General features: G+C 42.9%; 1 protein-coding gene across 13 annotated transcripts in view; it reads left to right on the top strand.

Moving 5' to 3' along the window:
• The window catches only part of agtpbp1 (ATP/GTP binding carboxypeptidase 1), a 270,083-nt gene that overhangs the window by 11,573 nt on the left and 242,345 nt on the right, over positions 1 to 16,165 (top strand). Inside the window, exon 1 of one of the 13 annotated variants that reach the window (XM_059969826.1) lies at positions 8,241 to 8,288. The exons of the other annotated variants lie outside the window; for them this stretch is intronic. Coding sequence (XP_059825809.1) covers positions 8,264 to 8,288 — 25 coding nt within the window. The 5' untranslated portion in view covers positions 8,241 to 8,263. Of the gene's footprint in view, positions 1 to 8,240; positions 8,289 to 16,165 lie in introns of those variants that run through there. 13 annotated transcript variants of the gene reach the window in all.

Raw genomic sequence — 16,165 nt, 5'->3', positions numbered from 1 at the left:
TTTTCCTGTTATCTGCTAGATATTCCTTAAGAAATTCAATTTTTGCAGTGATGTATTAACAGCTATGTTAATTTAAATGATTTTTATGCTTTAAAAAAAAGTGCACAGGAAGGCAAGCAGCATCTGTAGAGTGAATGAAGGAAAGTTACTGGCAGGCTGTGCTTGCTACTGACATTTGTGGACTTTCGGGAGCCACCATTGTTTACTTACTGATTAATACTATTCTAGTTGAAAGTAGTAAGGCCATTTTGGCGGCAGGACTTTGAGCAGTACTATATTATGTAGTTGGGGTTGAAATGTGGGATCGAGTGGGACAGTGATCAGAACAAATATTGCTGCAAAATTTGTGACAGCAATTAAGCTAGGCTCTGTGGGTTTTGCTTACTGTCAAAGCTGTTACAGGCATTGACTATAATTGTCACAATTATTAAATATAATCAATTGTTGCATATATCAACATTATTAATTATTTAAATGTGTCGATTTAAATCACTCAACACTCTTAAGTGCTGAAAAACATTAAAGCCGACTCAACTGTTTTTTAAAAAAGTAAATCAAACTCTTCCAATGTAGTTCCTGGAGAATTTGTGCTCAGCCATTGCATTCCATAGTAATGAAATGTCAGGAGGAACTTACTAACCACTTTAGACTATCCGTGTATGAAATTTATGTCCAAATCTACTGGTACTTATGGAGTAAATGCAACACTTTAGCGTGGAATGGTTGTCATTTTCCAACAAAATCCCACCCAGTATAACAGACTTTCCATCTGAACTAGCAATTCATTCAGAAAAGGAAGGTGCGATTTAAAAAAAAAACTACCAGTCGCTTTTAACAGGGGTCACTGTCCTTTTTTGCATCGCGGACCAGTTTAATATTGACAATATTCTTGTGGACCGGCCGATTTTGGGGGGGTGGTGGTGTTAATCACAACTGGAATATAGGTGATAGGTCAACTATAAGTCACTTATAGGTGGCTAATACACTCAATTTCGTTTCTAAAATGGTTTATCTAACAAATTTAATATTAAACACACAGCACATATTTTCCTCACATGAACATAAAAAATCATTGCAACACACCAGTGAGAGGACAAGGTAAGGTCCGGAGGTCCCCGTACCGGGACCATGGCAGTTGCAGTCCGGAGAGAGCAACTAACTGAGTGAGGAGTGTGACAGGGCACATGCCCGCCTCCCCCCCGTAGGTAAGTAGGATCTATCGGCCAACAAAAGTTTGGCTCGAGGGATGACTCTCAGTAGATCGCAGCGAGGTAGCTGCTCTGCTACTTACGAAATCCTGAACCCGAATTAGGTCGTCTGTGAATATTTTAGCACTGAGTTCCCCATGAACATTCAGTGTGCTAAACAGGTTTAGAGGCGGCGCCCATCTGTCCGTGCTCCAGGCCAGTAGCACACTTCTCGCTGACTTTGCAAGGCGGCTGGTTACCTGACGCCAACCGGTGATCCCTGGTGCAAGGGTATCACTATGTTTAGGTGACTTGATGGCCTCAAGTGGGTAATGACTTTGCGTGGTTAATGACCTCGCGTACATTCAAGTTCAACAGTGGGTGTGAAAGGGAATGAGGAAAGATGCAGCTGACTCATATCGTTTCATATCACCAGATCTTATAGTTTCCTCGCAGCCCGGTACCGGTCCGTGGCTCGTGGTTGGGTCCACTGGCTTATAAGCAAAGTGCTAAGTAAAATTCCAACGACTAGAACAGTTGGAAATACAGCAAATTCCAGTTCATTGGGCCATCAGTTAACCGGGGCAGCTAATCTAGAAAATAGCCAGGATTCCCTACGTTTATTTGGGATACAATGACGCTTAATTAGGACAGGAGACTGTTGCCAAACAGTTTATAAATGGCATAAGTCTCATGCAATTTGTGTGGTCGTGAGACACCACGCCGTCCTTAGAGTGAACAGTTTTAAGTAGCATTTGTCAGTTGCATGTGCTTGTGTTTTTAAAAAAAACAGTGATTTTTGTCACTGATAATTGGCAAGAAATAAGCAGTAAGACAATTCAGAGCTGTTTTGCTCATTGCAGTTTCAAGTATTCATGCCAGAAAGGGCTGGGAGTGAAAATGAAGGAATTTCATTTAGGAATTACGTTAGTTCATTTAGGAATTATATTAGTTCATTTAGGAACTAGTTAGGAATTATGGAGAATTTGAAGGTAATGACAATCATCTTGAATGGTACAATGAAAATGAAGAGTTGAAGGAGGCAATCATCAAAAGCATTGTATATAGACAGTCTATTAACTGTATGAGGAGTCTGCACAGATTTTTACTCATTTACAACCAATCAAAAGAACATGGAAGCATACGCTGGATGAATTCCTCTGTCGATAACTATTAGGAACTAACACACAGTGTTATAGCACTGTAACAGTGCTGGTAGTGTTCTAATTTGTTCTGAATTTCATTTAAATACATTATTTATTTTTATCTTTTTAACCATTTACATGAAACTTTGGCTAATTGGAACAGCTGTTTTATTGGGCCAAAATGTGCTGGTCAGATGTGTCCCAATTAACTAGAATCCACTGTACTTGCAATTAGATTTTGTAGGAATGAAGGAATATGATAAAATTGCAGATAAAATGTGACCTTATTTTTATAATATGTATGCTACATATTTTATAATATGTATGTGTGTTATATATTTAATTGCTTTCGAAATAACATCAATGATGTTACTGCTGAAATATAATTTTAAACTCCAAGTCTAGAATAAAACTGATGTATTTGTAATGTTTTGGTACACCAAACAAAATCAGTTTTCACACATGGATGACTTTCTATTTCAAGACCTTCTGTGTACTAGGAGGTGATATTAAAGTTGTAATATCTCTGGGAATTCAGTGCATTTTGAGGGAATATTGGATTTGATTAAACCTGTTTTATCCATCTAAAGAGCAAAGTGGAATGCCAAAATAATATACTGTAGTTGCTGGAAAATCTGGATTAAACCAGTAAATGTTCAACAGGGCAAGTAATATTTGTGTAAGGTACAGGAAAGAGAAAAAGAAAGTTAATATTTCAGTCAGTGATGCACCATCAATAACTCACTCTGAGACGTAAGGCGAGATATCGGCTTTTATTGACTGAAGAAGGAACCAGCAGTAAGTGACCATCATATTACATCCTGGAGAATGAGGCAGAGGATCAGACCTCGATCGCCTTTATACAGGGGCCTGTGGGAGGAGCCACAGGAGCAGTCAGCAGGGGGCGTGTCCAGATAGGCACATAGTTCACCACATTCACCCCCCCTTTGTTTGAAAGAGTCCCCATGTGGCGAAGTTTCTTACAGGTCAAGTCTATCAGGTGGTCGAATCTATCGCTGTGATCTACATAGCACCGGCTGTGATTGCACCGATGCCGGCAACATTGGTGATTGCACAGGAGACGGAGGTTTTGCTGGTTCCAGCTCATGCATGTGCGAGGCATCTGGTATATAAGTGTCATGAGGAGTCCATGTAGGGCCTGGTGAGCGCGGTGTCACCTCGGGTACAGGATTCATAGTTACCGGAGAGTGTTCAGGGTAGTGGTCTGCTGCACCTGCGGGCGCCAGGTCGCGGATGGAGACCGTGTCCTCCCGCCCATCAGGTAAGACCACGTAAGCATACTGGGGGTTCGCATGCAGAAGGTGAACCCTCTCGACCAGTGGGGAGTATTTATTGCTCCTGACATGTTTCCGGAGCAGCACTGGCTCCGGGGACATCAGCCAAACTGGTAGAGTGACAGACTTCCTGGGAAAAGAGAATAGGAGTTCGTGGGGGGGGGGGGGGGGGTGGTTGCCACCATCCGACCACCTGGGCCCTCCAAGGGCTTGTGCTTGGCTCAATGATCCCCTCCCTGAGCAGCCACTGCACCTCTGACTGAATGAAGGCCCTGTCCCCGGCACTGTACCTCCCGCTTTTAGTCGCCACCGGTTTACAGTCGGGGTCAGGTTGGCGACAAGTGGCGGGGGAGGGACCTTGAGAGTGGAGAGACTGCAAGTAGTGTCGGTAGCACAACTGTCATGTTGGATGGGATGTGTGTGTCGCTGTGTGTGTGTGGTCAGTAGTGATGAAGTCCCACAGAACTGAGGATTCCGGACAGTGAGTGGTGGGAGGGGCCCGTCATATGCCATAGTCACACTTTTGAGGTGGCTCTGGAAGTCCAGCCCCAATAGCACAGGTGCGCACAGATTAGGCATGACCAGTAGCGCAAAGTTCCGATATTCTGTGCCTTGCATCACCAATGTCGCTACACAACCCCCCCCCGGATGTCTGTGGAATGCGACCCAGAAGCCAAATTGATCTTCTGACTTACTGGCCGTGTTGCGAGTCCGCAGCGTTGCACTGTGTCCGGGTGAATAAAACTCTTAGTGCTGCCCGTGTCAAACAGGCATCTAGTCCTGCGCCCCTCCACCCGGATGTCCATCATGGACCTTGCAAGCGGGTGTGGGGCGCTTTGGTCGAGAGTTACAGTGGCCAGAATTGAATCGCCGTCGGGGTACCCGGTAAGCATCGGAGGGTCGGGGGCGGGGCATGCTGACGCCAACAAAGATGGCCGCCCACATCCGGGGTACCCGGTAAGCATCGGAGGGTCGGGGGTGGGGCATGCTGACGTCGACAAAGATGGCTGCCCACATTCGGGGTACCCGGTAAGCATCGGAGGGTCGGGGGCGGGGCGTGCTGACGCCGACAAAGATGGCCGTCCACATCGGGGCATGCAAGATGGCGGCCCCCACGTTTCACCCGCAGCGCCGCACTCCGCTCGCAGTTTAGACTTACAGACCTCGGCGAAATGGCCCCGCTTTCCGCAGCTGGAGCAGGTCGCTTCTCGCGCTGGACAGCGTTGTCGAGAGTCCTTTTTGTGGCCACAGAAATAACAAAGCACAGGCTTCTGACGGGCCACCACTGTGGTCGGGTTCGGAGAGCTCGTGGAATCGCGACTGGCAGCGGCAATTTCGCTCGCAGGAGCTGGCAGTGGCGGGGTCTGAGGAGTCCATGGAACCGGCGGGGAATCGCGCGACTGGACAGCGTCGGTGTAGTGCAGTGCAGCTTCCAGAGCGTTGGCCGTCTCGATTACCGAGCGTAAGGTAAGATCGGAGTGTTCCAGCAGCCGCTGGCGCATGTACACTGACCTCAGTCCCGTCACAAAGGCATCTCGCACCAGCAGCTCCGCATGCTGTTCTGCCGTGAGCGTCTTGCAGTCACAAGCTTGGACGAGTGTCTGTAGTGCTCAGAGAAACTCGGTGCTCGATTCTCCAGGCCGCTGTCGCCGGGTAGCTAAACGATGTCTTGCGTAGACAGTGTTCACCGGCCGCAGGTACTGTCTTTTGAGGGCGTCCAGTGCCCCTTCGTAGGTCGGCAGGTCCCGGATAATGGAATAAACTTTTGGGGTGACCCTTGAGAGGAGAATTCTGTACATAACGGCAGGGTCAGTCGCACGAAGCTCCGCCAAGTATGATTGGAAGCATGCAAGCCAGTGTTCAAAAGCAAGAGCTGCTTCAGGGTCTTGAGGGTCCAAATCCAACCTTTCTGGACGTAAAACGGTTTCCATGTTTTAAAACTTTTTCAGTCAATAAAATTGATGCACCATCAATAACTCACTCTGAGACGTAAGGCGAGATATCGGCTTTTATTGACTGAAGAAGGAACCAGCAGTAAGTGACCATCATATTACATCCTGGAGAATGAGGCAGAGGATCAGACCTCGATCGCCTTTATACAGGGGCCTGTGGGAGGAGCCACAGGAGCAGTCAGCAGGGGGCGTGTCCAGACAGGCACATAGTTCACCACAGTCAGTTACCTTTCATCATAGTTAGGAAAGTTAGAAATGACATGAGCTTTATGTTGCACAGAATGAAATGTAATGTGATAAGACTGCAATGGTTGTAGTACAGAGGAGGAAATAAAATGGCAATATCTGTGACACTGGAGATGAGAGAAGAATAAGTGATGAAAATGTGCATGTTGCTGATTGTATGAGTGGAGAGTGCTAAAGGTACTTACGAAGAAAGTGTACATTGGAGATGAAATTCAAAAAGATAAGAGAACAAAAACCTGTTGGACTAGGTTATACAAATGAGCAAAATGATAGGTCAATTTCTGTTTTTATCCTAAAAGTGATAGGTTCCTAAAAGACAATTTGAACTGAGGCTGAGGGTTTAGGCCGACTCCAGCTACTCTGGGCTTTGTGTCTATGGACTCACCATAGTTCTGAATGCTGTTACTTGCTTTTATTGTTTGCACGATTTGTGTCTTTTCCTCTCTCTGCCCATTGGGTGTTTGTTAGTCTTTTTTAAATGTGTTCTTTCGGTTTCTTGTTTTGTGGCTGCCAGTAAGAAGAAGAATCTCAAGTTTGTATAATTTTTACACACTTTGATAGTAGATGTACTTTGAACCTTGTTTTCTCAGTAAACAGCATAATTTATAGAGCACCTTGAAGGAACAGTATGGCAGTTTAATGAATGCAGTTTGCACATGGGAATGATTGAAGTTTATGGCAGTCGATAATTATGTTTCTCTGTAGGCAGAGGCAAAAAGAGGAGCGAAAAGGGACAGATCAGGCAGTGATGAAAATTGCAATTTAATGGCTAATCTTGTATACCTGTAATACAAATAAGCAAAAACCCTTCCTTCTGTTAAGGGGGAAAATAAAATCTATAGTGTGTGGGTGAAATGAATGAAAACCATGTTTGAGTACCGTAAGTGTTGGAGAATTGCATAAATTAGATTTGTTTGTATTGACTTGTTTTGAAAATATGTCCCTTCTTTCTCCTTTTCAATTGTTGTCTCAAAAGACGATGCTATAACTACCTGACTGACTTAAAATTAACTAAGACTAAGATAGTCAGAAAAGCTCATCAAAATCTCATTAGAATCTCTTCTACTGTGTATATAATCAGGAAGAAGAAATATGAACTTTATACATAATTATATAAAAACAGAAGCAGCAGTTGCAGTTTGGCTGTTTTTTTTTACCTTGGCATCATATTCCTTCATTCCTACAATATTTAAAAATCTATCAATTTCTGTACTCTCCTGAGTAACTAAGCTTCTATACCGCCCTTAGGTAGAGAACACTTTTTTAACTAAAAAAAAATTGCTATCGTCTAGGTAAAAGAAATTCTTCTCATTTCATTCCTGAATATTCAATTCTTTATCTTGAGTCTGTGACCCTTGGTTCTAACCAGCTTAGCCAGGGAGAAATATTACCTCCACATTTACCTTGTGAAGTCTTGGTAAAAATTTTAGATGTTTAGTGAAACTTACTATTCTGAACTCAGGTGTTCATTCTGCTAGGTCTTTCCTCATAAAACAGCCAACCATTCCAGGAATGAGGTTGATAAGTTCTTGACTGGTCAGGGCATGAAAAAATATGTGGAGAAGACGGGAGATTGGGTCTGAGAGGGAAAATGAATCAGCCATGATGATGTGGCAGAACAAACTTGATGGGCCAAATAGCCTAATTATGCTCCTATATCATCATTTTATGGAATATGGTGAATCACTTTATATTCTGCCTCAAATGGTGAGTCTGTTGGTGTACATGACATTTCAGTTGTGGTTTCACCAGAACCTAATGTAATTGTAATGGGATGTTTCTGCTCTTGTTCTTAGTTCCTCCTTGAATAATGGCCAATATAATGTTTGCTTTCCTGGTGCTTGGTTTTCTTGCAACTTTTCTTTGGTTTATATAAAAGGACACCCAGCTTCCTTTGAGCACACCTCTCTGTCTTCTACCAGTTTAAACAAAAGTAATCTCACTTTTTCCAAACTGGATGATCTCATTTTAAGAAACTACATTGCATCTAAAGTGTTCATGCATGATTGTAACATTCTCCTTCGCGTGTACTAATAACGCCGAATTCAACGTCGAGATAAACCAGTTAATAAGAACCAGATCGCAGTAAGATTAACCATTTACTGTTCACTCTTCACATTAACATATGGTGAAAACTGTTGATAAAACAATACAAGATTGATACAGTATTTGTTCCTTCCTTAATATCACATTTCAAGTGTAAATACTTGCAAAGGTGACTATAACTACATTACACTAAGGTGCAGTATACAGGGAGAGTTTACCTGCTCCATTGACTACTTTAAATACACTTCCATGCAAACTATCCGCGACTCTTTAACTAACGAAAGCATAAACATTATCTACCGTCGTTACTTCTAACAGGATCGGCATTAACATCTTAGTTCAATATATCGATTATCTATTAACTTACAGCGTTGCTCTCACTGTGATTTCTCATGCCTGCAAACAACTTCTGCTCAGGTGAGCCTCGTGGTGAGCCCCCACCCTCGCGCTAATTTCAAACCGGTATTTTCCCACAAGACGCGGCGAAACCGGATGTGACGTCATCGCATGCCGATATATTTTACATGTAATGAATATACTTTAAACACTTCTAATTCTAACTAGAAAATACTATTGAATGAATTACTAAGCGAAAATATTATAAACTAAATAACTGTCGTAAAGACAGCACAATGATCATGTAACATTTATCGCTCGAAGCTTCTTTCAATCTTTTCAGAGTCAACAGTGCCACCCAGATTTGTAGCAACAGTCTGATATAACCTGCGTATATTACTTTTGATCCTATTTTTCAAATTATTGCTTTAGGTAGTAAACACTAGAAGCCTAGTATGATTCCTGTGGCATTTACCAGCTAAATTCTTCAACCCAAACATGACCAGCTCGTTTCTGTCTCTTATTCAATCTTCAGTCTGTGGCAATATATTAACCCCAGTACAGTGCACTCTAGTTTTTAAACAGGCTGCTTGGTACTTCTATCAAAAGTTTTTTGAAGGTCAAGTAGATGGCAGCTGATGCCCTGCTTAGCTGTTCTGCTAGTTACTGTCTCACAACAAAACTTAATATGATTTTCCTTTCATAATCAACATTGACGTTACCCTGATTTATTATTTGCTTATCATTTTACTACTGATATCACAATTTTTGGTCTTTTTTCTCTTCTTTCTAAGTGATAGGATTACTTTTGCCCTTTCGCAGTATGCGGGTGCTACTCCAGAATTTTGGAAATTTTGAAATATGACAACCAGTGCTTTCATTTTCTTCATAGCTACCTCTTTCAGAACTCTGGGATGCATGTCATCAGATCCTGAGGACTTATCATAATTCTGCCCTTTTAGGTAAACCAGTACATTTTTTTTTACAAATGTTAATCATTCTGAGCCTCTCATTTACAATAGACAACTTTGGGAGATTTTTTTGCTTCATCTTCTGTGAAGAGAGATGAATATTTGGTTAATTTGTGTGTCACTTCTTTATTCTTCATTATAATTTCCCTTATCTCAGTCTATAAAAGACCAACATTGACTTTAGCCAATCTTTTCCTTTTTTACGTATTAAAATATTTTTCATTTGCTTTTATTTCTTTTGGTTCCCTGGTATCATAGAGTAATATTTTTTCCCCTATCATTATCTAAATATTAATTTACTGTGTTCTGAAAGTTTCTCATTCCTCAGGCTTTACTGTATTTTTGGCAGCAGTATAGGCCCTTCCCCTAGGTCTAGTGCTAATTTAACAATAGGCATATTGGAACTTTTCACCTGTTTTAATATCTTGAAGATATATGTCATAAGCCAGGTTTTAATTCTTTAAATGTTTGCTATTGCTTGTTATCATTTAATGTCACCTCCAACTTGTGCCTTCATAATTTGCTTTATTTATTCAATAGGCTCTTTCCTTGTTGATTCTGAAACATGATGATCCAGAAAACAATCTCTTGTACACTTTGTGAATTCACCTGCTCAAGAATTTAATCTCCTAACTGGTTTCAGCAGTCTATATGTACAATTAATTACCCCTGTAATTACTGCATTGCTCTTACTGTATGCAGAGCAATTTTCTTTATTTATATTATACACTACATCACCATGACTGGTTTATTATCTTTATCCCATTGTTTACTACCAGGGCTCTCCTAGTGCTTCTATTTGGCAATCTCTTGACTTTGTCGTTGTTTCTCATGCCCCACAAATGACCAGGAGATGCAGAAGATTCTTCAAGAAGTATTAAACTTTAATTTGCAAATCAAAACTGAGGCAGTTATTGAGCTAGTCGCTGATTGCCCACCGATCCTTGTACATAGCATTTTTTTATAGCAATCCCCTGGTTTAGTTGTATTAGCATATCCAATCGGTCTACAGTTGCATATCACAAGTACATCCACCACTATTGTTTCTACCCATTGACTTAATCATGTTCTAATCTACATCTCTTAGCTACCTCTCATTAACACACCATTGTCTTCTACATTCTTAAGATTTCATTCTCCTACTAAATTGGATACATGCATAGCAAATAGCAAGCTCAAAGCTGACTACATAGTTTTGGTTACACAGCAAACAATGCAACTTTTATATCCAATATATTCCCCCTTTGAGACCCATAGGTTTTCACACAGAGAAAGAAGACTAAGAGTCCACACACAAAAGCCCCAGTAAACTCAAGCACTTATTCCCAAATCTCGGGTTAAACAATAATTTTCTGTGCCAAGACCTCAAAGTATTCTCTCCTTGTTACCCTGGGCCGCTGAGCCAAAAACCTGTCCCTTTGTACCTGAGACGGGGGAAAAAAAACTTGGAAGCCCTTACAATCTACTCCCACACTGTCGTTTTGCTCTTGTTCGTCCTGCAGGTGTTGTAGGCTGTAACAATACGTTTTCGGTGTTTCTTTCTCCGCTAAGCTTGCTTCAGTAATTGCCACGAGCATCGGAAATTATTTGGTTGCAGCACGCACTACAAGAGACTTGAGACAAGGAAGAAAACAGCATAGCACAAGCCCACAGCTCAACAATACAATACTGACAGTAATTGCCATTTTAGTCAGCCATGCTCCCCATCCTTCTTTATTTTCTTTATCACTTCCCCCCTTGCACAATGGTCAATCCCATGCGCTTCTGAAAACAGAATCATCAGTAGAGGGGTGGGTGCTACCAACAAACTGTCTTCCATGCTCCACAAGCCTTCTGGGTTCTGCTTGGCCCCCCTTCGTCTCCACATTGTCTGTTCTGCCAAAGTTGCCTTACCTTGTATTTCAATTTGGTCCGCTACCACAGGTTCTGGAGTTAGGCTTACCTGGGGGGCAATGACAGCTGATGTACATCCAGACGCTGTTCTGGCTGCCTTGTCCGCAGCTTGATTTCCCTTTGTTATTACTTCATTTCCCTCTTTATGTGCCTGGCATTTTACTATAGCCAATGCTTTAGGTTTCATTATGGCTTTTATTAAGTCTAGAATTTGCTGACAATTTTGTATGGGATCTCCACTGCTTTTTTTAAAACCTCTCTGTTTCCACACTGCCCCGAACAAATGGCATACTCCATGAGCATATGCCAAATCAGTATAGATGTCTACTTTCTCACCTTCCATCATTTCACACGCAGCTGTCAGCTTTGATTTCCGCTAGTTGGGCGGAACACGGTTGGGGACAGGACTCCATCCTAATAACCTTATAGCTCGACTGATCCTGCTGCACTACTGAGAACCCTGCATGATTTCCATCATAATCCCTATAACAAGAGCCATCTATGAACAGAACATTTCAATCTGCATCCTCTAGTGGTTCTGACTGTAAATCTGCTCTTAATTTGGCAAATGCCATCGTCTTCCTTACACAATCATGGGGTTCTCCTTCATAGCCCAAAGGGACAAAATCGGCTATATTACTGGTAGTGCATCTCTGTATAGTTATGTCAGGAAATGTCAGTAGCATCTGATACGCTGCTATCCTGGCTGGCGTCAGCACAAGTTTCCCTCTTTCCAGCAATTCTGCTACTTTGTGGTGTGTGTACAGTCATAGGGTAGCCCAGGGTTACAGATGATGCCTTTTTATATGCATAGTACAGCGCCGCCAATCCCTGATAACAGGGTGGATACCCCTGAGCCACCTCATCTAGTCTCGTACTGTAGTATGCTAACGGCTGCTTTGCTTTTCCTGTGCCTGTTTCTTGTGTTAGAACTGCTGTGACATAACCCTCCTGTCGGTTGGATACATACAAATGAAAAACCCTCTCGTAGTCAGGCAAAGCTAATGCTGGTGCTGACTGCAATTCCTGCTTAATAGTATTGAAAGCTATCTCCACCTCTCCATTCCACTATAAGCTGTTCTTCAAATTTGTATGTCCTGCTTCTTTCATTATCTTTCTCAAAGGTGCCACAATCTCACCATATTCTCCTATCTGAGCTGTACCCTGCCATTCCCAAAAATGTCATTATCTGCCTTACAGTCTGGGGTTTTGGGGCCTTAGTTATTGCCTCAATCTGATCTGGTGCTATTGCCTTCACTCCCTTGGATATTCCCCTGCCTAAGTATTCCACTTGCTGCATGCAAAATTGCAGTTTCTTTTTGGATACTTTATGTCCTCCGTGCCCCAGCTTCTCTAACAGAGTTATTGTGTCCTGCTCACACTGTTCCTTACTGTGGGAGCAAATCAACAGGTCATCCACATACTGTAATAATGTACCTTCCAATGGTATGCCCTCTAGGTCTCCTTCAGCACCTGATTAAAAACATGTGGTGAATGTTTAAACCCTTGCGGCATTCTAATATAGGTATACTGAGCACCTCTGTAAGTAAATGCAAACAAATACTGACACTGGTCGGCCAGAGGAATGCTGAAGAAAGCCGAACACAAATCAATCACTGAAAAGTAACTTGCTTCTGGTGGAACATTAGTCAAAAGCGTGTGTGGGTTGCGGACTACCGCTGGCCAGTCCTCTACCACATCATTTACCACTCGCAAATCATGCACCGATCTCCACTTAGATTTATCTGCTTTTAAGACCGGCAGCAATGGGGTATTGCATGGACTGTTTGTTCTTTTAAGCACTCCTATTTCAAGCAACCCCTGCACTGTCGATGCTATTCCCTCTTCTGCTTCTGGTCTTAGAGGGTATTGTGGTCTCCTGGGTGGAATTGCTCCCCTTTTCAGCCTTATTTCCACCGGACTAGCAGTTTTTATTTTCCCTACGTCCATGTCATGCTGTGACCACAGAATAGATGGCAACTCATCTAACCTTCTTTCTTTCTGCTGGCCTCTTTCCTTTCCCAGCAATGGCATGTGTGGTTGGGGAGTTATTTCGATCTCTCTCACTGTCCCTACCATATCTACACTTAGCATTATTTTAATTGTCTTCTGATATCCACACCTCTGGCGTGATTTTCCTCCATACTGTTACGGTTTCAGCACTCTTAACTAAGGGTCCTAAGTCTTTAGACTGATATCCCTTGTTTACCAACAACGTTATGTGGGGCGCAGCCTCTGGTATCCTGTACCATTTTTCTAAAAAGGTGTTCCACTTAACTTGTAAAGCTGCCCCTTGCTTTCCAATTATCACAGCCTTCCCTTCCAGGTGCTGTCGGGTACATGCCTCCAGGTGCCATCTCTCCTAACTCCCTGTTCTGAGTCTCGTCAAAACTCACTGTACAATGTAGCTCAGATTTGGGCATTACAGCCCTGGGTAATATAGCCTGCGTGCCCTTTTTCCATTTCTCCCAGGTTTCCTGAATCTGATCTGCGATGTCTCCTATCCAAAAGACATTAGCCTTCATCTCGCACTATCAGTTGAGCCCCTGCTCTTTCCACACTCAGCCCATTTCTGGTGCATTCTAATTTTAATTCCAGTTTCAATAAGGCATCTCTGCCTAACAAATTAATCGGAGTTCTCTTAAATACTAGCACTGGCAAAACAATTCCTTTACTTCCCATTCTCAACTGCACTGGAGCAGTGTACTGAGTCAACTGTGTTTTCCCTGAGAACCCTACCATCTTAATAAACTTTTCTAACATGGGAAGGTGAAGGGCATACTGTAGCTGTACACAAGTGTACATGGCTCCAGTATCTATCATCATTAGTGTCAGTTGCCCTTCTAACATAACCTGAACAACGGGTTCCTCGTCTGCCTCCCTTGTTATCATTGGGTAATGTCCCTTCCCACTTGAGTTCTCGGGGCACCCCTAATACCTCGCGTAGGGGTTCACAGGGCCGCATGGGCCTGTGGGGGCTGGTCCTTGGCTAAACTTTAGTTCCCTTCTTATCGGTTCCTGCTGGTGTGTGACAGGCCATGGTGTAAACGGACGATCTCTTCTCATGTGACCTGGCTGATCACATCCCCAGCACAATCTCTCTACCTCTCTTTTCCCCTGTTTCCTCACTGGTTCCCTCTGCCCATAGCTCCTCTGTCCCCCTCCTTGGGACTTCCAGTCCTGTCTGGGCTGTTGGAATTTAGTCTGTTCCTGATAGGGCATTTGTGGGAATGTTCCTCCAAAGACGTTGATTATTGGCATGGGGTTTTCTGGCCCTTGTTTTACAGTATGATCAGTTCCTCCATATAGCGGTGCTTCATCCAGTTCGATGGCTGTACTCGGACCTGTGATTGCTGGCAGCATCATTTTGCTTTTCTCTTTTTCCTTCTTTTTGAGTTCTTCGAGCTGCATTTGTATTAACTTTCTTTGCACCTCTTCCTGCTGCTCAGCCAACCTTCGTTTGTCTTTCCGGTATTTCTCAACTGCATGGACTACGTCAGGGCTGGGCAAACTTTTTGACTTGTGGGCCACAAAGGGTTCTAAAATTTGACAGGGAGGCCGGACCAGGAGCAGATGGACGGAGTGTTTTGGTAATACACCTCATAAGAGAAAATAAAATATCATGGGATATGTAGAAAACATGTGCTTTAATTTCAATTGAAAATGAACAAATGCATTACAACAAAATATGTCTTTGAAGTCCCATGGTATTTAGCTATTTATTGAAATGACTTTTAAAACACTGAAAATTAAATGAATAAAATACAGCTTTTTTTTAATAGTAACAGTTATTATTTTAAAACACTGAAAATTCTGTTATCCTTCAAGATATTATCATCATCACTCTCCTCCTGACTGTCTTTATTTCAAAAACGGTAGGAGATGCAGGTCTACTTGTCCTGCTCCTTCTTATTCAATTGTCCCCTGTGCCAAAACTCAACAACGACCAGCACAAAGACAGAACAGTGAGAGCGCGCCAGTATGCGGAGTGTGTTATTTGATCTGGAGCGCATTTTTTATTTTGAGAACGTACGTGCACCTGCGCACTACTCATGTCCATCACTTAACAGAAATGACATGTAACATGTAAGGCTTATTGAAAAAAATATTTTCAAATGCATTTTTTACATAACACAACGAAGAAACATTTTTAATTTCAGTGGGAACAGTGTTGTTGGTCTCCCTTTTTAGCCAGCGCATCAAAGTCTGGATTTAGTTTTGTTGTGGCGATTCTCAGGATGGATCTGAGGTGTTGGTCAGTTAACTTGGATCTGTGGCTGGCTTTGTTGATGTTCATGATGCTGAACGCCTGTTCACACAAATAGGTGTAAAGGGGGTTTCTTTTTTCTCTTTGTTACTGTTGGGAAAGGGTTTCCTTTTGTTAACTAGCAGGAATGCTAATTTACTGATAACGAGAATGGTATTCCTTTGTAAACCAAATGGGGATTAATGTTCTTTCTTCTGAGTCTGTAAGCTTTTGTTGACGGGCTTTTGGGCCGATCGGCGCGAGCGGGTTGAGAGAGAGGACGCAATGCTCTAAGCTGGGTGAGGATCGGACCCCAAAGGGGGGTCCGAGGCCGGGAGATTCTCCGAGGAGGGGGGTGGGATGAAGCTAGATGTGCTTGGTTGACCACTCGGAGGGTCCTGAGCTGCGAGTCGAGGATTTTGGAGGGGATCGAATGGTGGCCAGAAGACTTCAGTAATTGAGCTCCAACGGCTGTGCACGAAGTGGTTTGGACTTTGATAAGTTTGGCGCCTTTTCTTTAATTTGCTCTTCATATATACTGTATCGTTATTAATCACTTAGTTATAGTAACCTTTATAAATTGTACTCATTTAATCGCATATGGTGTACTGTCTGTTTTTGGGCGAGGTGGGGACATCACACAGCATCCACACCGGCTGATTACCCAGTTTGGCGGGGCCGAAGGCTGCTCCCCCTAGACGAGAACGAGCTGAGCGAGCCTGAGGCGACCCAGGGGGTTACATAGGTCGAGCCGAACAAAGAGTAAAGCGCAAATGTGGAGTAATACGCTGCACCTCAACAAAGGTCAATGTATATAGAGTGCGTCATCTATTGGGAAAACGCCAGAA

The sequence above is a fragment of the Hypanus sabinus genome, chromosome 5 (genome assembly GCF_030144855.1).
Source record: "Hypanus sabinus isolate sHypSab1 chromosome 5, sHypSab1.hap1, whole genome shotgun sequence".
NCBI lineage: Eukaryota > Metazoa > Chordata > Chondrichthyes > Myliobatiformes > Dasyatidae > Hypanus > Hypanus sabinus.
The sequence above is the reverse complement of the archived record's forward strand: the minus strand, read 5'-3'. Positions and strand labels throughout refer to the sequence as shown.